At 59.6% G+C, this 19,059-nt stretch overlaps 1 protein-coding gene across 1 annotated transcript; it reads right to left on the bottom strand.

Annotated features, from left to right (window-relative positions):
- Window positions 1–6,579: 6,579 nt before the first annotated feature.
- KIAA1755 lies at window positions 6,580–18,277 on the bottom strand. Its single transcript, XM_084218058.1, has 14 exons — window positions 17,801–18,277; window positions 14,916–15,113; window positions 13,110–14,397; window positions 12,837–13,001; window positions 12,195–12,318; window positions 11,772–11,889; window positions 11,056–11,142; window positions 10,855–10,971; window positions 10,430–10,528; window positions 10,025–10,173; window positions 8,979–9,117; window positions 8,593–8,715; window positions 7,843–8,034; window positions 6,580–7,763 (listed from the first exon to the last, which is right to left on the bottom strand). Exons 1-14 carry the CDS (start codon window positions 17,801–17,803, stop codon window positions 6,795–6,797), a joined length of 3,771 nt encoding a protein of 1,256 aa, XP_084074184.1. The 5' UTR covers window positions 17,804–18,277; the 3' UTR covers window positions 6,580–6,794.
- Between the last annotated feature and the right edge of the window lie 782 nt (window positions 18,278–19,059).

The raw sequence follows: 19,059 nt of genomic DNA, 5'->3' as shown, positions 1-19,059 counted from the left end.
ATCCTCCATCACCTTCTTTAAGGGAGGTGGGAAGGGATGTTGGAGCAGAAGCAGCAAATCCTTGGGGAAGCTTGGGACAGCTGGTTTTAATGGAAGCAATTAATGTACTACTCCACAGTGGATCTGTATGGGCTGGGGGTGGGCAGGACGTGGTGGGGGCCTTTGCCAAGTGCACAGCCTGTGCCAACAGGGCCCTCCTCACCCCAGCAGTGCCACCTCACCACAGAAAGGTCCACACAGGAACATCCTGACAGTGCTGCCCTGTCAGTGTGCCATTCTCGGGCTGGGGTCTTGCTCTCCTTGCTCAGATTTGAGACGAGACACTGAAAATGAAACCCTCTCCCTCTTTCCAGACCCCTTGGTCCTCGTGGGCAGCACTGGACTGAGTTCCCATGGATGCAGGGAGGGGTCAGTGGGGCTGAGGGTCCCATGGGCTGCCCCTGTCTCTGAGCATCAGAGCCACAGGAATTGCTGTCCACTGCCAGGCCACTGTGACACCAGGGCTGCTGGGCATGGGAGCTCACAGCTGGTGTCACCTGCCCTGAGCTGGCCTTGCTCCCAAGGCTGCTTCCTGGGCACAGGAACCTCTGCCACTGGTGCTGATGAGTGCCAGTCTGTCTGGGCTGGTGCTGCTGGTTTCGGCTCTGCCTGCACAAGCCCTCTCCTCCTGCAGCACCAGTGTGAACTCTGGATGCACTCTGCAGCGGACGTGCACACTTGAGTTAATGTGTGACAAAGAGCCAGAAGAGCACCACCGGCAGCGCAGGAATTGGAAGCAGCCATTTCTCACTCTGCTTGGAAGCACGAGCAGTTTGTTGCTGTGAGGGGTGTAGGGGTGTGTGGGATGTGTGGAACTGGGCAAGCTGGGGTGTCTGGTGCTGGGCAGGCTGTTGGGATAGTCTGCTGTCTGGTTTCCTGCCAAGCACAGAGTGGGAACCACTCACAGTACCTGTCCCTGCTCTGGCACCTCGGGCAGAAGTGGCAGGAGACAAATGCCTGGCTGTCCCCTGGGGCTGTCTCCCAGGGCTGTCCCTCTGGCTCTGTCCAGTCAGAGCTGTCCCTCAGGGGCTATCCAGAGAGCTCTGGGCTTGGTCCCAGCGCCTCACCAAGAGGAAACCTCCCTTGTTTGCAGCTTTAGTGCCCACTTCACTCACCACCTTGTACTGCGGAGGCATCTGTCTGCCCAGGCACTGGAAAATGCCGCCCATGGTAGTCCAGCCACACTGCTGGTGTTATTTTTACTCTTCTTACTAAGACAGGGTTGCATCAAGAGGGTGTTTGCACTGCTGAAGCCCAGAATAACTCCTCATTTGCTCAAGGTGTTCAGTGCAGGATTGGGACTTTCCTCGCCCCCGCCCCTCTCCTGGAGCTGCTTCAAAGCGTGCCGGTGCCTGCAGTGCCGGTCCCTGCCGTGTGTCCTGCACACACAGAGCCGCTGTTTGCTCTGCTGGGTGTGTGCCGGGGCGGCTGCAGCCCCTCCAGCGCCCGCACATCCTGACTCAGTCCCTTGTGCAGGCAGATAAACAACCCCTGAAAAGGGGCAGTGTCTGCTCTGAGTCGCCCTGTTAAGTCGTCAACCGACTTCAGGAGCTCTGCCCATCTCCTCGCTGCTTCCCGCCCCGGGTATTCCCCAAACCCAGCCTCAGCCCAGCCGCTGCTCCTGCAGCCCCCCGTAGCCGGGACACCTGTTTGGGGTGCCCGGCATCGTCCCGGGGTGAGGGTCTGTGTGGGACCCTGCAGGGACATGACTTCAGGACAAAAAGTGTTTTATGTCCATGATGGCAGGGCCAGCGGGGAGCTCTGGGGGCTGTGTGGGCATCCTGGCATGCAAGATGAAGCAACTACCCCTCTCACACCCCTGATGTGAGCATGGGAAAGTACTTCCCAAAGCTGGGGTGAAAGTCCTGTAGCCGCTCCAGACGTGGTGGGCAGAGCCAAGGGGCTCGGCAGCAGCATCAGCCAAGGGGCCGTAAGGGCAGGCAGGGGTGAGGGAGGATGGGGTTGGTGATGGCATCACGCTTGCTTTGGGGCTCTGGTTGCCGCTGGCAGCTCTGGCGCTGGGCCAGCGGCTGAGCAGGACGGGCTCAGGGCAGCGCGGGGCTCCCGGGGTGGTGGGGCTAGAGCCGGCATAAAGAGGGGCTGGTTCTCTGCTGTGGGCAGCTGTGCCAGGCCAAGGACTGCAGCCTTTCCTTTGGGAGGAGAAGTGGCTTTTTAAGGAAAAGCAGATGGTTTTCCACCTGCCCCCCCCGGCAGGCGCGGTGCGCTCCGGTGTGGCAGCCACAGGGCAGATACGGCCCGCGGAGCTGCGGCGTCCGGCGCTCCCGGGGCCGGGGGAGGGATGTGCGGTGGTGCCGGACGCAGCCCGGGGCTCTGGCTCCCGGCTCACGGCACGGGCCGAGCCAGAGGCTGTTCCCGAAAAACGCGGAGCCTGAACCAGCATGGCCTGGAGGGATCGGCCAGCAGCTGATATCCAGCTTCTCTTGGGAGTCCTGGGGCAAGGCACCCCCTCCCGCTCCCGGGGGGTGGGGGCGCTCAGGAGGAATTAATTATGTAACTGTTTTTAGGCGGAGTCTGTATTTTTATTTAAAAAAAATGAGAGGAAAAAACCCTCTCGAAAGGCTCCGGGTTTATTTGGTCTGCAAGTACGGTGGGGTAGAAAAGCTGGGGGCTCCCCTGGCAAGGTCCCAGGCAACCCCTGGGAGGTAGGTCCTGTGTTGGACAGCAGCAATGCATGCAGGGGAGGTGGATTCTCCAGCTGTGCCAAACCTTTCCCTGCTGGCAGCCCCAGGATGGCCACAAGACCAGTCCCACTGTGGCAGGGTCCCCCAGCACTCAGGAGTGGGCTGCAGTGCTGCAGGACGGGCTCACCTCCACTGCCAGCATAGTCATGAGCCAAACACAATGTTTTGCAAACTGATCTGGCCGTACCTGGTGCAAAGTGAATTCCAGCCTCTGGCTGTCATTTCCCAGCAGTTTGTTGGAACCCCCCCAGCCCTCCCTCCCCAGGGCTCCTGTTCCCCCAGGGCACCGCTCCCCGCTAATCCCTCACCACCTTCATAACCTTCATAGCTTGCAGGCTCCAGCGGGTCTGCAGGGGGAAACAAGAAGGGTCTGTGCTCCCCAGATGGTGCATGGAGTGCTTGTGCTCCTCTGTGAGTTCACACATCCAGATTTAATGCCTGAAGCTGGTGGTTCCCCCAGGGCTAACCCATGAGCCATGTGTGTCCCCATGCAGGTCACCTGTGTGCTGTCATCATCTTCCCAGGGTGGGTGTCTGCAGGGCCCTGAGCAAGCACTGGCAAAGGCGTTTTCCATCCATCCCTCGGGATGCAGCACAGCTGGGATTTTGGAATGCAGCTGGGTTGGCCTTTCCCTGGCCAGCTCAGATCAGATTGAGTTACGTCCAGCCCTTGGAGCTCTACCCTTTGGCGTTACCCCTCACCCTTCCTGTTTTCCTTTGGTATCACTGGTTTTTTTGGTTTTCCATTTCTTATGGCTATCCTGCAGCTTCCCAGAGCACCAGAAACCCCAGCTCAGTGACAGACAAAACCTCTTTTTGCTCTGCCAGAGCAAGCACTTGGAGATAATGAAGCTTCTCTGGGATACCTCTGCTTGCAGCCGTGTCCCAAAGCCAGGACTGAGCTGGTGTCCTTGTCCCACAGCTCAGCTGCCTCTTGCACCCGGAGCTGCCTCTGTGTTTACCTGCTGAAACCAGACCCACTGCCCTGGCTGTCACCCAGGAGGACAAATCCAGGCAAGACAGTTCCCATTGTGGCACAGACCAAGCCCCCAACTTGTGCTTCTGAACTCCCATGGCTGTTTGTGGGGCTGCCAGGACAGGAATGGGCCTGTGGTGGCTCTGCTGGCACCAGAACTGCTGGGGGGCCCATGTGAGTGGCTCTGATTTTTCCCACTTGCTGTTGTCACTGCATCTCTGCCTTGTCACCCATTTCCCACACTTCCTCCTTTCCTGGGACAGGGCACAACTGTGGCAGTGGCTGGGAGTGTGGGAACCCCAGTGCCTCTTGCTCTTCCTCTTTGGTTTTTCCTCTTTGCTCTGTCTTGTCAGAATTGCACCCAGTGACCCAGCAGCCCCTGCAGTTTGTAGGGCAGAGCTTGATGGGAATCTGGTGGTGAGGAGGAGAAGGAGGAAGAAGAAGAGTGCTGTGGCTGTCTCTGGTCAGGGCTCCCTGCTCTGTGCCAACCCATGTCTGCTCTGCTGGGGCAGGGCTCAGCAACTGCAGGGGGAATGGCTGACCCAGGAACAGCCATGGGGAAGAGAAGGTCATTCCCTAGGGCTGGGATCTGTGACTGATCCCTGATGGGCCCTCCACTTCCCTGAGCTCCTTTTGTCATCTGCTGCATCCAACATTTTCAACCTTTTTTCCTTTGGAAAAAAATATTTCCTGGGGTTTTGTGGGAGTTTGCCTCCAAGGTTGGAGGGTGCTCTGCATCCTGGCACTGCCAGACCCTGACCAGCCCACACTGCTGGATCCCTGCCAGCCCCTGACAAACGATTTTGCCATTTCACGAGGGAAAGGAGACATTGATTAACTCCGGTACTTGCCTTTCTGGAAAGGTTATGGCTTAATTGGTCAAACTGGGGAGTCATAAATCATGTGCTGAAGGATCAGCAGAGATAAGAAAAATTTTGCCAGAATGTTGCAAAACACTTTTTGGTAAAAGCGAAGGAGGGGTCTGGGTATGCCCATTCAGCTGTGGGGGCTGACAGCTCTTGAGTACACAGGACCCTTCCAGGGAAACGATTCACCCTCAGCCACAGGCCGGAAATTCCCCTTTTTGTTATCAGCTAAAGTCAGGACTTGCAAAATATCCTTTTTTTAATTTTACTTATGGAAAAAGAAAACAACAGGAAAGTCATTGTTTGCTTTATTCAGAAGAATCATAATTCCATCTGGTTTGAAAAATGACTCTCCTTTTCAATGGAAAGTGCTATTTCTCCAACCTAAAAGCTGTAATGGGGGGGGGGGATACAGCAGATCAGCTCTTAACAGAGTGGAAAATTGAGCAAGGGAACTGTCAGGCTTGGCTTGGAATGATGCTGGAGGGAGAAAAGGTTTTTGGCTCTGGCAGTGAGCTGGGGCACATCCAGGCAGGCACGGCTTGCACTGGCCACATGGGCACACTCAGCTGTCGGGCACGGGGATGAGGAGCAGGGACATACCATGAAGAGGTAGAAATGTCCTGGCTCAGGCACCTTGGTGCCACTCAGGACAGGGTATTATTGGAGAGTTGGAACGAACTCTAGGCTCCACAGGACAGGCTGTGCAGACCTGTCTGGGTTCTTTTGGACCAAAAGGAATGGGATGGACTCAGCAGCCAGGATTTCAGTGGAGCAGGGACAGGATTGTCAGTAGGGAAATCAGTGTTGAGCTGGGGAAGATGGAGTCTAAAAAAATTGTAGGGAGAAGTAAAGAGCAGACAATCGGGTAGGAGCAGGAGTGGTGACAGGCAGAGGTCCTGTGACAGGGCAGGGCCGGGGTCGGTCCCGTTAATGCTTCAGTAATGACCCAGACAGGAGGAGCGTGGCGCCCGCGGGGGGCAGCTGGGGCCGTAAGGAGCTCAGCGGGGCTTGGCCTCGGGATCTGGCAAAAACAAGGCTGAGGGGGGTATGAGTGATGCTCGGCCAGACTGGGACGGGCAAGTGCCCTTTGCCGAGGCGCAGCATCCCGCAGGGTGCGAGCCATGACCGCGCTGGGCTGGGAGGAGGAGTGTGTTTTTCTGGAACGGCCTCCAAGGCAGAGATCGCTTCTCCTCTGATGTCTCCTGATTAGCTCATGCTGTGGCTGCCCAGGGGGGCGGCCGGCCAGTGCCTGGCCCCGCCAGCCAGGGTCCCGCCTGCCATCACCCCCTCCCGGCTGCCCGGACAGGCAGAGCGGGGATGTGCCTGCGGGGACAGGGTCTCTGGGGACCGCGGGCTGCTTTGGACTGGGATCGGCAGGGTCGCACCCAGACCAAACGGGTCCCAAAGGCTTCAGGACAGCGCATTCCCAAAACAGAGCGGGGAGGCTGGGCAGGATGACACCACTGTGCTCATGTACTGGGAGGGAGAACAGGAGACTGAGGCACTTAACCCTTACAAAAGGGTCCTTTCAGCAGGGCCAAGGTGCTGGCAGCAGTAGGAGAGCCAGGCTGTGGGCACAGCCCATGCAGGGGGCACAGGGGGCATTCTTGGTGCCACCAGATGCCTGTGGGCACTGTGCTGGGGTGGTGGGAACAGTTGGAACCTGGGTGAGAACCCCAGCAGCTGGCTCTCAGTGGGACACAACTTCTCACTCTCCTCCATGAGGACCATCCAGGTACTTCTCTTCAGGTTTATTAATGGAGTTAGTCCCATGTTAATGAGCACACACAAACCCAGGGCCCATTGCTGGGGCTCAGCCAGAGCTGCAGAGCAGCACAGGGATGGTAAAATCATCCAGTGGAGCAGGGAGTACAATGATGACAGGAACATCTCACAGGTCTGCACTCCCATAGGATGCTCCAGGCACAGCTTCTGATGTGGGAACCCTCCCCACTGCCTGAGACAAGGATGGCACTGGTAGGGATAAAGGCACTTTATGGGAGGATTACTACACATCTGGTAGATTATGAATGAACCCTGTGAGCTGATCCATGGCAGGTAGAACACTAAGAACGGGGAACCAAAGATTCTGGGACTGAGGGTGGGGTAAGAAGTTCCAGCATCCCACCTCCGAGCACGGGAAGTCTCATCCAGTCTGTGATCGAAACTTATACAGCTGAACAGAAACAGCCCCAACTGGAGGGACTGGTTACTTGGTGTTTGCTTTAGCTGAACTTTCAGCGTGGTGGTTCTCCAGGTAAATGATCTGGGGGGCCTTTTCAGGCGGGCAGGGTGGTCTGGGACTCTGGAGATCGCTGGGCAAAGCCTGGCTTGCTGCTGGGACTTCTTCCGGGGAGTTCTGTGAATCTGAGTCTTCAGAGGAGAAACTGCTCTGGCTGGAAATCTGGAAGTACTGGGCAGCTTCTGCCTGTGGCCCCGCTGGTGCACCAGCTGTGCTGGGATCTGAGGCTGTCCCCTGGGGCACAGCAGTAGGACATGGTGGGTCAGCTCCTGGGAAGCGTGTCCAGGGAGGCAGGGTGACGGGACGCCTCCGACGGGGCTGGCTGCGCTCCTGGGCCAGGTGTCCTGTCCCTCCCAGGCTGGCTCTGCTCTTGGGTTTGGGATGGGCAGTGTCAGCAGAGGTGTCGTGGTGAGAGGTGCGGGCACCCTGAGGCTCCAGCCCGCAGTGGGGCTGCAGAGAGCTCTGCTCCTCACCCAGCGTGGAGCCAGGAGTGGTGCTGGGCTGGGACTGTCCTGGCCCCTCAGTGCTGGTTTCTGGCTGCTCTGCCGATGCCCTGCCCCCCGACACTGGTGGCTCCGGGCTGGGGGCTGCTCTGCACACTGGGACTTCCATGTGAGGAGCTGCAGACCCTGGGCTGGGGGGGCTGGAGGAGTCTCCCTGCCCATCAGCTTGTGCTCCCCAGGCCTCCTGCAGTTCTGCCAGCATCTCCTCCAGGATCTGCCGGGTCTCCTGGTACCTGTGCTGTGCCTCTGTCCAGGCTGCCAACCCTTGGCTGCTCTGCATCCTGCGCACCTGAGCCTTCATCTCCTTCAGCTTCTCCAGGGCAAACTCCACCGAGAGCTTCTGGAAGGATCTCTGCAGGCACCGCAGTGCCTGGCCCTCCTTGCGCTGCGCCCGGGCCGAGCACTGCCGGCAGTCCAGCTTCAGCCCTGCCACCTGCAAAAGAGGTGAGAGTGGCTGCTTTCGTGGCCACCAGCAGCACCGTGTCCTGCAGGGGAAGATCCTCTGCACCCACCTTGTTGGAGAACCGGATGAGCTCCTGCAATAGCTCCCGTTCTGCCTGCCGCCGCTCCAGCTGCTGGGAGAAGCTCATCAGCTTTGTCTGGAAAAGGGCTGCAGACACTTGGAAGGCATCTGCCTCGGGGAACGTCCTGCCTCGGATCTCAGCTGCCTTCTGGCACAGAGTCAGGCCATGGTGGTACCGAGCCTGCACAGACAGGAGGAAGGAACAGCTCCACACTTGGGAATGGTGCTGACCTGGGATACGCACACTGCAGGTAGCACTTGGCATCACCATTACAGATGGATGGGAAACACTTCTGGAAAAACAAAGCAATGGGATTCTCCAAATCTCTGCTCTGCCCTGGCCTGGTTCAAAATGCACCCAATGCACTTCCTGTCCTGAGTGGGGTCACCATGCCTCAACCTCCCTGCAGTGCATGTGACTAAAGGGCCTACACATCCAGGGGAACCAGAAGATCCTCATCACAATATTATTAGTTGTCTGATGGATGCCCAGACTTTGTAGGAAAAAGGAGCTGCATGGATGGAGTGCAGCAAGGATTGGGGACAGCAGTCCCAGCCCAGCACACATCAAGGAACAGCACAGTCATGCCCTCATTGGAGCAGGACTACCCAGAGTCCCCACAATGCTGAGATTGACAATTGCAGTGTGACTCAACAGATCAGGGACACCCAGTTCTGCCCAGAAGCCTCTTTCCAAATCCAGGGAATGTCTGTTACAGAAAAGCCCCTCCAGACATACTGTGGCCTGGGCGAGGAACTCCTTGAAGTGCTCGGTGGAGCCCTGGCAGCTGTCGGGACTCCAATCCTCGGTGCCCATCTCCTGCAGCCGAGCTGCTGCCTCCCCATCCAGCCAGGACCCCAGCTGTGAGAGAGCAGAACAGGGATCAGGAGGGACAAGCCAGGGCAGCAGCAGTGTGTCCACAGCACCTCCCCTTCCTGCCCCAGCCCGGCATCCCAGCCCAGGCTCAGTCACACACAGTCGCCTGTAATGAAAATCAAAGCTCAGGCAATCCTGCCAGGCTTCTATCATCATCAAAAATAATGGAAAGGTGACCAAAACACTCAACAATAGAACACCACAGAGGGCAACTTCAACTTGTGGCACCCCCAGAACTCCCAGCTCACCTTGCCAAACTCAGTCTCAAGCTCCTGGACCTTGCGGAGGAACTGCAGGTGCTGCAGGCAGCTGTTGGATAGGGACACGAGGCTGTGGAGTTCTTCCTCCAGCTGACTATACAGCCCCTCAGCCATCTCCATACCGGTCCTGGGGGTTGGGAGGAGAGGGACCATCAGTGCCAGGTGCTGCCAGGTGAGCTCACAGATGCACAAAGTGGAGGGGAGCAGGTCTCTTGCCCAGCTCCTGACCCCAGCCTTGCAGGCAACTGGGCATCTTCCCAACGCATGAAGCAAATGGATAGCAGGGACCATGGGATGGGAAAGCCCCATCTATCAGTGCAGCTCAGCTCCACTGAGAGAAGGGAGCAGGAGGGAGCAGTGGATCAGTTCTGCCTGTGCATGACTGTGGAGCAGCATGGCATGGCTGGAGCAGTGCAGTATCACCAGATGGGTGCAGCATTCCCGGCCGACAGCGACATCAGCGGGTGAGTTTGGAATGGCCCAGTTCAGCATGGCTGGATGAGTAACGGCATGGCCAGATTACGGCATCGCTGGATGAGTATGGCGCGTCCAGGTGGGGTGACATTACTGGATGACTACAGCATGGCCAGAGCAGTCATGCACGGCCAGATTGTGACATCACTGGATGAGTGTGGCACGGCCAGACAAGTGCACATCACCGGCCGATCACGGCATGGCCAGAGGAGCACAGCACAGCACAGCTGGCTGGGCGCGGCATGGCCGGGACTTGGCCCCATCTAGTGGCTTTTCCCGAGCCCAGCCCAAGGCACTGCTGCCGGCGTCGCAGAGCATGACAGATCTGGCCTGGCCTGGGGCAGGAGACCCTCTCAGGGATCTGGCACCACTGAGGATGAGGGGACTCCTGCAATGGGCTGCCCCAGACACATGGTCCATGCTTCCAGAGCAGGACTGATCATGGCAATAGCTTGGGCTCATGGGGACCAGGCTGTCCGTGGGGAAGTGGCCGTGTCAGCCAGCAGGACCGGGGGTTCCTGGCACTGGCACCCCCTGGCAGTGGCACTGCCCTGTCCTACCTGATGTGGTCAGAGGCGCAGAGGCGGGCGGCCTCCCTGCGCAGCCTGGCCAGCAGGAACCCCCCCTCGCGCTGCACCCGCACCAGCTGAGGGTCATTCAGCACCTTCTGCATCAGCTCCTGGTGCCTCCTGATGCCTGCAGCTGCAGTCTGTGGAGGAAGGGAGGGTCAGACAAGTGTCTTACCTGGGGCCTCACCTGGGGTCCCAGCCAGCACAGGACAGGTACCTGGGGCTGCTCCCCAGGCAGGAGCAGAGGGGACAGGGAACAGCCCCATGGCCAGGAGCAGCCAGGCTGGGAATGGTTATGCCAAGTTTTGGGGAACTGGAGGGAAATGTTGCTGTGGCTGCACTGCAGATGGGCATGTTGGGGATGTCCCCAACCTGTGGTGCTGCCACTCCTGTTACCTGTGTCCCCGCCAGTGCGTCGGTGTTCCGCAGCTCCTGGATGCAGTGCTGCAGCAGCTCCGATGCCTGCCTGAGGGTGGCTGTGAAGGGCTGCAGCTTCTGTGGGGGACACACACCATGGGTCAGTGAGGGCAGCCTGCCCATGAGGAGAAGGAGGAGGAGAAGTGCCAGGACAGAGCAGGAAATACTGTGAGGCACTGGGTTAAAGCTGATGAGGAAGGGAGTGAGGAGGTGGATGGGCAGCTGCAGGCAGGAGCACATAGGAAGGGGCTTGACCCTCCTGTGCTCAGAGCTCTCCTGTTCATTCCCCTCTCCCAGCCCTTCCTGTTACTTTTTCAGGGATGTGTGTGGGACACATAAGACGCAGTGGGGACAGAGGGACACAGGGGAGGTGAGGCAATGGCTCATGGCGTGGTAACAGACACCTGGAAGAATTGAACCCACTCGCCGTGGCAGTAGGGGAAGGCACCGTCCAGCTCTGGGGGCAGCTGGGAGCTGTCGACGTGGCGGCCCAGAGCCTTCAGCGATGTCAGGGTCTCCACCTGCAGGGCACAGGGCTTGTAAGGCCACCTGGAGCGGAGAATAACCCCCTATTGCACCAGCTCAGGGGACAGGGACAGGCTCACCTGCACCCCAGACAGCTTCTCACGGTGGGAGACCACCTCCTTCTCGGCCAGGAGCAGCATGCTGTGAATGCAGCCTGGAGACACACTCTGTGGGAGGCAGGGGAGAATCACCAGGGCAAACCCCACACGCAGCCCTCGGGTCACCCATGGCAGTCCAGGGCTTTCCTGGGTCAGCTGAGGCCGGTGAGCTCATTGCAAAGGAAAACGCTCCCACCCTCACTGGTGTGGGAGATGGAAACACCTCCCTCAGGCCATGCCCTTGTCCCAGTCACCTTGCCTCCCTGGCGAAGGACCATGGGAAGAGCCTCATGAGGGAACCCCTTCTCTGACACCAGTGACACTTCTCCATGTGAGGAGCATCGGGGCCAATGTGGGTTTTATTGGGCATACAAAGGCTGTGGCAGGGGGGACCCCATAGCCCTTGGACAGGATAGGGCACTCCTGTGGCACTACCTGGGCACTGGCACAAGGACTCTGCCAAGACAGTGGATTGTCACTTCAGAGCCCATTTCCTGGTGAATTCACATATCAGGATGCTGGAGGGCTCTTGGTGACTCCTGCCTGGTGATGGCAGGGCTCGGAAGCGACCTTTGGGGATCACATGGAGAGCGGGCACAGGGGAGGTTCTGAGGGATCCCCAAAGGGTGGCAGGACTCCCTCCCAGACAGGGACACCCCTGGCATGCCTATGGCACAGGCACACAGAACCTGGCATACCTGGACGGAGCGGAGGGCTGAGAACAGGACAGGAGCGGGCGGCTGCTTCCTGGCATCCACCACAACCGTCAGCCCAACATCCTTCGCTTCTCTCCTCTCACCATTCTTCACTTCTTGCCTAGAGAGGAGAAACACAGCAGGAGTGGGGGTCCTTCCCTGGGGCAGGGCCCTCTCAAAGCCCCCTCCCACATTCTGCACCCCCAGGCAGGCAGGAACCCACAGCCACAGGCAGTGGCCTCATCCCTGTGGGATGTCCCTGCCAAGGGCTCCAACCGTGTGCCACTGGCAGGGGCATGGTCCAGGGACCTCAGGGATGCGCCCAAACCAGCGTGTGTGGGATGCTGGATATCCATCCCAACTTAGCCTGGGAGCCCTGAGCCAGGCAGCAGCTGGGGGTCCCTGGCAGGTCCTGCTGGCTCTTACCTGGGGAGGGAGCAGAGGCAGAGGATGAGCCTTGCCAGCTCGGCAGCGGAGCACCACGCAGCCCGCCAGGCACTGCCACTGGTGGTCACCAGGAGGAGGGCCCTGCCCAGCCTGTCTGAGCTCCCTGTGGAGAAGGGGTGAGTGACTCCTCTGGCAGCTACCTGCCAGACCTGAGCACCCCACAATGGGCTGGGGTAACCATCAGTGCTGCCTGGCCCCTCTGGCCCTTTGGGAGGGGGAGAGCCAGCTCAGGGGGACTCTTGGCATGAGTGTCTGGAATTCCAGAGCTGCTGGGGACGTTTTTCCAGAGAAGAAGATGGGTTTTGTTACTGCTTGTTGGTTCTTGGGAAGAAGAAGGAGCCAAATGTTTAGTGTTTGGCAGTTAAAGCTGAACAGCTTCACTGGAGAGGAATGGTGTGGGAGGGCTTGGGGCGGCTGGGACTGGGACAGCTGCTCTGCACAGGCTGCCTGCATTTATGTTTTTAATGTTTTTGCCCAGCTGAAAAAGAATTTTCCGCTTGGAGTATTTCTGGCCTCCAGCAAAGCCCTGAAACCTTCCTCCAAAACACTCTCTCCAGCAGCCTGTGTTTCCATCCAGAGGCCTCTCCCGCCCATTCCCCAGGCTCATGGTGCCAGCAGTACCTGGCAGGCAGATGATGCCTGAGCGTAGCAGCCCAGCGTGCAGGTCCTGCCAGGCTGGAGGCTCCCGACCAGCAGTGCCAGTGCTGGGCACAGAGGGACCATTCTTGCAGCTGGAACTTTCCAGAGACCGTTCCTCCACAGGAGCAGCAGTGGCTGCATTCGTACCTGTGCACAGGGATAGAGGAGAGGGAAGCTGGTGACACTCAACGAAGCAGAGGAACAGCGAAGTCCCAGCAGAGCCTGGTCAGGTGCCAGAGCCCCAGAGGATGTTACCTTTCCCTGCTGCCCTGGCTCTGCCCATCCTGGGCGAGTAGATGGCTGACATCTTCTTCCAGGCCCCCTCGTGCTGGCTGCTGACTCTTTCATCCTCGGGGGCTGCCCTGAGCCGCGTGCCCTTCAGGAAGGAGAACTTGTGGCTGGAACCTGGGGGGAGCCGGGGGCTGCCCCGCTGCACCAACCCCCCTCGCCCCGGCACCCCAGGAGTCGCTCGGCAGGACTGGCGGGTGAGGAACATGGGGCTGCCAGCCCCCTTCCTGTGCTGTGCGGGGGTCTCGCGGGGGGTGGCAGGGGGCAGCTCGGAGCCAGGGCTGTCTGGCTCCTCCAGGATGGCTGCCATCAGCCCAGAGCCGAAGCTCACCGGGTTCTGCAGCGCGGCCATGTAGGAGTCACGTTGGCGGCACTTTGCGCCATGTGACCCTGGCTCTTGGCTTATCTTCCTCCCCAGGCTCGGGCTGCAGAGACTCTCCTCTGAGCTCAGTGCTCCCCCACGGGGCCAAGAATCTGCTCCTGATCCCCCATTTGCCCAGGGGAGCATCTCGTCAGACCCAGCCCTTATTTTCCCTGGAAGGCAGGTGGGCAACAGGGATCTGGTCAGGACTTCCAAGTCCTCCTGGGATTGCTCCAGCAGGTCCACATACTCCCCCTCCAGGTTCTGGCTGATGATTTCACTGAGGCTGGGCACAGCCAGCGTGGCTGGCTTCTTCCGCACACCTGCCTGCTCCACCTTGATCAGTCCTGGGTATCGTCCCTGGCTTGACTTCCGAGAGGTGGCCTTGCAGCCTGGGATGGTGCCCACAATGTTGCTGTAGGGTGTGGGGACATTCGCTGTGCCATGGGGCACAAGTGTGACAGGTGCAGTCTCGGGAGCAGGTTCATGCCAGGCACCAGGGGGTACACTATCAGCTCCAGCCCTGGGCTTGTCAGTGAACTCAGGCGTGGCAATCTGGCTCCATGGCAGTGGGGTGACACCGTTCTCGGTAGCCACCAGGCAGGTGTGCAGGGGAGCTCCGGCCCAGCTGCTGTTCACCTCCTCCAGCCATGCATTGGTGAAGAGCAGAGCATGGGTGGCCTCGGGGACAGGTGTCTCCTCCACGGAGCGCAGGTCCAGGGAGAGGTGCTTGATGGTGACACGTGCTGTGTGCTCCTCACAGGGCTCTGCTTGCAGGTAGAAGTCCCCAGGGCGCAGCAGGAGGGGGTTGAGCGGTGCAAGGTGCACAACCACCTTCTCGTGCAGACATAAGGGCCAGCCTTCATGGAGAAAGATGCGGTTAAAGTAGGGAGCCTGGGAAGGAGGAAGAACACAGTGCATGAGGGAGCCCTGCCAGCTCTGTGCTTCCAGCCACCCCCACACGCTCTTGCTGCCTGGCCCCGTGCTTCCCATGATGAGGATGAATGAGATTGGTGACCCAATGCACGTCCCTGAACCAAGCCCCTGCAGCACAGCCCTGCAAGCCCACCCTGAGCCACCGCTATTCCCGCAGTGTGGAATAGCCGTGGAATAGCACATGGGCTATTCCCCTTGTGCTTACAGAGGGAAAACCCCTGCTTAAGTCTCTCTAGGATCAAGCCAAGATGACCCCAGAGTCCCCCTGCCCTTATTGCAGGGACTACATATGCTGGACAAATCCCGGGGAGCTGGGTGTGCCAGGTCCCCTCTGCAGGGAGTGGATGGGAGAGGAGTGGACGTGCAGGGAGGGAGCCCACAGGGCAGCGTGCCCATGGAGGCAGGACTCCTTAGGGCAAACCCCCCGTGTCTGGGACTGGCTCATGGGGGCACCGCTGTGGGGCACGGGGGCTTACACAGGCCGCCTGCCGCAGGCGTTCGAAGAGCCGCTTGGCCGGGATGAGGAACTGGAGCAGGCAGCAGAGCCCATCACCATGGTAGCTGGTCTCCAGCAGCCGAAACACCTGGCCCAGGACGGTGGGAGCCGTGGCTTCGAAGGGCGGGTAGAGGGCCTGGAGAGCACTTTGCACCGCGGCATCCAGTGACCCGGCATCCTGCGGGAGAGAGGCAAGTGTCGCTGGTGGGAGAGTGGCCCCGCAGCGGGGACACCGTTCCGCCGGACCCGCTGTCTCAGCCCACCATCCCACGCTGCACTGTGCCACTGTCGGGGCCCTGGGACGCCCACACTGGCAATGCTGCTGAGCTCAGGGGCTCCGAGCCCTCCTGGGCTGGAAACGGGAGGAGCCGGGAGCGGAGCACAGCAAGCGCAGCCCAGGCGGGGCGGGTCCGGTTCCCAGCGCCGGGCTGCGGTTAAGGAGCCTGGGATAAGCCCGGGGCAGCAGCCGCCTTGCTCGGCCGCCAGCCATGCGGAGGCGGAGGAGCCGCAGCAGCCGAGGGGTTAAGAGGAGTCAGACCAGACAGATCGTGGGGCTGTGCCGGGCTCCGCAGCTCGCTGCAGGAATGCAGCAGATGGGACGAAGGACAAACATCTGAAGATGGATAGGGTGTTTTGGTCCAGACTCATTGCTGAATTCGCCAAATTCAAAATTATTCCTGCATTTTCTGAGAAGCGTTCTGCCGCGTTGCATCCCCCTACACTGCCCCAGAGCAGGGTGAGGACACTGGGGCTGTGCCACCTGTGGACCAGCAGCTCCCAGTTCATTCTCTCAGTGCTGCAGGAGCTGGCAGCTGTGTGGCACGGCTGGTACATGGAGAGAGGCCATCCCACAGCTCCTGTGATGCCCGGCCTGGCTGCGCTCCAGGCAGCTCAGGGATGAGTCTGGCACACCTGCCAAGGGGTCCCCATCGGCCAGTGGGGAAGAGGAGCATCTTCCAAGCAGCTGGGTCCTGCTCCCGTAAGAGCACCAGGAAGTCTGGTGGGATTAGCTCAAGGTGAGCATTACTTTCAGGCAGCTAATCCCTGGTCCAGGAGCCCATACAGAGACAAAAGGGCCACGGTTAATTCAGCTTAATTAGTTTTAATGCGCTTTAGCTAAAGCACTTTGCAGTCATGCTCTGGTTAATTCTTCATGACTTTTTTTCCACGTCTCGGCACAGGAATCTCCTGCCCCTGCACCTGACAGGAGAAGCCAGAGGCCAGGCAAAAGAGGAGGCAGTCCCTTCTCAGGGCCCTGATCTGCCACTGTGTTTCCTGTCCAGGCTTTCTGTCCTTGGACCTTTCTCCTCAAGCTTTGTCTTATGTGTACTTGCGTATAGTTCCTAGAATGGACTGGAGACCTTACTCTGGTAATCCTGATGAAGGGCAAAGCCCAGCACCCCATTCCATGTTGCTCCACTGGGGCCCTGGTGCAGCCACCTGGTCCCCAGTGCTGAACCCAGCCGGGTGCCCTCCACCTCCATGCCCAGCACTACCCAGCTGGACTTCCTCCCCATCCCAACACCGAGGCAACGAGCCACTACAGCACAGGAGGATCCATCCAGCTCTGAATGCTGCCATGAGAGATGAGCCAGAACTGCCTGCCTTGCCTCCAACAGTCTTTAAATCCTTCCATGGGTGGTGACTCCCCCATTGCCTGGGCAGCCTGTGCCAGTGCTTGACAACTCATTCAGTGAAGAAATTTTTCTCTAGTATCCAGTCTAACCCTCCCCTGGCAGCACTTGAGACTGTTTCCTGTTGTCTTATCACCCAGGACTTCATCCAGTGGCAGGGACTGCGTGAGCCAGTGTCAGGAGAGAACCAGGGACTGATAGAGGCACCAGACAGAGCCCAAGTTGTGCTGGGGAATATTTTGGCCTGGAATGACTGACTAAAAATGTTTTCATGGAGTGTCACAAAGCACTTCATCACTGGGGGAGGCTTTATGGGGTAACCATGGTGCAGCAGCTCCAAGTTCATCGGCGAAGCTGCATCCGGGCCGGCCTGGAGCCCATAGGAATCCAAAAGCAACCCCTCCACCCGCTGGGAGGGAGTTGGAACAAAGGCATTAGGGAGCATAAGGAGATTTACATTTGCAAAGCTATTTCCATTTTAATAAGCCAAAGTGCTGTTAAATAGAGATTGATATTTCTCCCCAAATACCCATATTTTTAAACTGGTTTACATCAACAAGACGGGCTGGGCTTTGGGGTTTTGGTGTGGTAAAGTTGTTTAACCCATGCCTGAAACCACAGGGTGACTCAGCTCCAGCTCCTTTCTCCCCTCTGCACAGGAAGGAGAGGTTTGAGCCTGGGACCAGTCCTGAATACCAATTCCTCTGCCTCTCCGCAGCCCTTGCTGTCACCAGCTTTGGCAGGGCACGATGCAAGCGCTCAGCCTGGCCCAGAGCGGGGGCCGCGCTCAGCAGAGCCCGGGGCAACGGCACGTGCCGGCTGCGGTGAGGAGCGATCCAATCGCTCTGCGAGCGTCCCCTGCGCCGGCACGGCTCACAGCAGCTCCCAGCCGCTGCACGCCATCCCCCTCACAAACTTTGCAGGGAAGTTTAAGCATCGCAGGATGCAGCCCCGCACACACCTGCCCAAGCGGCCACGGCCACGTCGTCCTGTACACCTGATATCCAACCTTGTCCGGCCTTCACCTTCACATCTGTCTCTGCCTTCCCACCCACCTTTGCCCTGACACTCACCTCCACACCCACCTCTGCCTTTTCACCTCCCTCCCCCTTCGCTCCCGACCTCCCCGTGCTGTCGCTCCCGCCGCCCACCCTGTGCCCACCCGGTGCCCGCGGGATCGGCAGCCACGGGGAGCGGCAGTGGCATGGAGAGGGATTACCCCAGGGATTACCATGTTTCCCAGGAAGTGGCAGAGGGGCCGGGGGCCGCGGCACAGACCGTCCCGTCCCTCCTCCTCCTCGCCGGCTCTCCCCGGCCCGGGGCTCCCGGCCGGTCCCCGTTCCGCCGGCGGCTCTTCCCGGCGCCGGCGCCTCCGGAGCCGCGGGCGGGGGCGGGCAGCCCCGGCCCCCCCGGCCCCCTCCGCCCGCCGCGCCTCTTCTGGGGGAAAAAAAGAAGAAAGTAAAAAAAAAAAAAGAAGGAAAAGAAAGAAAAGGCGAAGAAAGCGGGAGCGGGGCGGGGCGGGGGAAGGGAGGGAGTGGGCTGGCGGGGGTGGCCCGGACAGAGCCGGGGGGGGGGCGGGCCGCTTTCCTGTGCCCGCCGGCGGGAGCCCCCCGTAAGCTCCCGAGACGCGGCTCCCCGGGGACAGTCCCCCTGTGTGTCCCCGCGGGCGGGGGGCGGCCCCCGGCGGGATGGATGGGACCGGAGTGGAGGGAGAAAGAGACCCCGAGCGGGTGCAGGAGGGGACTGTACCGGGGGTCCTCCCCCAGCCCCCGCTCAGAGCTATTTGTGCATGTGTGTGTACGTGTGCATGTGTGAACACATGTTTTGTACACGTGTGCAGATGTGCTTATACAGGCGTTTTGTGCGGGGGTGCCCCACTTTTCCAATCCACCCAGGATCAGTGTGATCCCTCCGCAGTGGTCTATGTCCAGGATGGATCCCGTGGCTCCCAGTTCCTTTCCTGCGTTGCCCCAAAAGCACAGCATCAGGATAGTGAGTGCCTCTCTTGGGACTCTGAACTGTTCCAGGGATGGGAAGGACCTACTGAGGGGCAGGATCATGGGATTCGGCAACCAGAACTGTACAAAAACAACCAGCATAAGAGCCAAAGCCACAGATTTGTCCTCTCCTAAGGCAAAATGCTGCTTCACACAACCCTGCCAGTCCTGGGCACAGACACCTCTCCCAATCCCAGGCATGCTGGGCACAGCTCTCCCAACCCCAGGCGCTGTGGGCACAGCATCACCAGCTCTGCCAGCCCTGCACAGCGTCCAGCACTCTCAGCCTCCCCGCGCCTTGCTCAGGCTGCAATCATTTCCACTGTTGCATTCGTGGGAATGGGCTCAAGGCCGGGACTGGGGCTGGGAAAGCACCAGGGCGGGTGGGACGGCCTCAGCGTGGGCTGCAGGCTGCCGGGGCTGTCTCGCTAGTGAACATTTGTCCAGGGATCAGCGAGCGGCCAAAGGACACGCTGTGAAAACAAGCCGAGAC

This window comes from Fringilla coelebs (genome assembly GCF_963513975.1).
Source record: "Fringilla coelebs genome assembly, chromosome: 18".
Classification (NCBI taxonomy): domain Eukaryota; kingdom Metazoa; phylum Chordata; class Aves; order Passeriformes; family Fringillidae; genus Fringilla; species Fringilla coelebs.
Note: the sequence above shows the minus strand (reverse complement) of the source record. Positions and strands in the feature narration are given on the sequence as shown.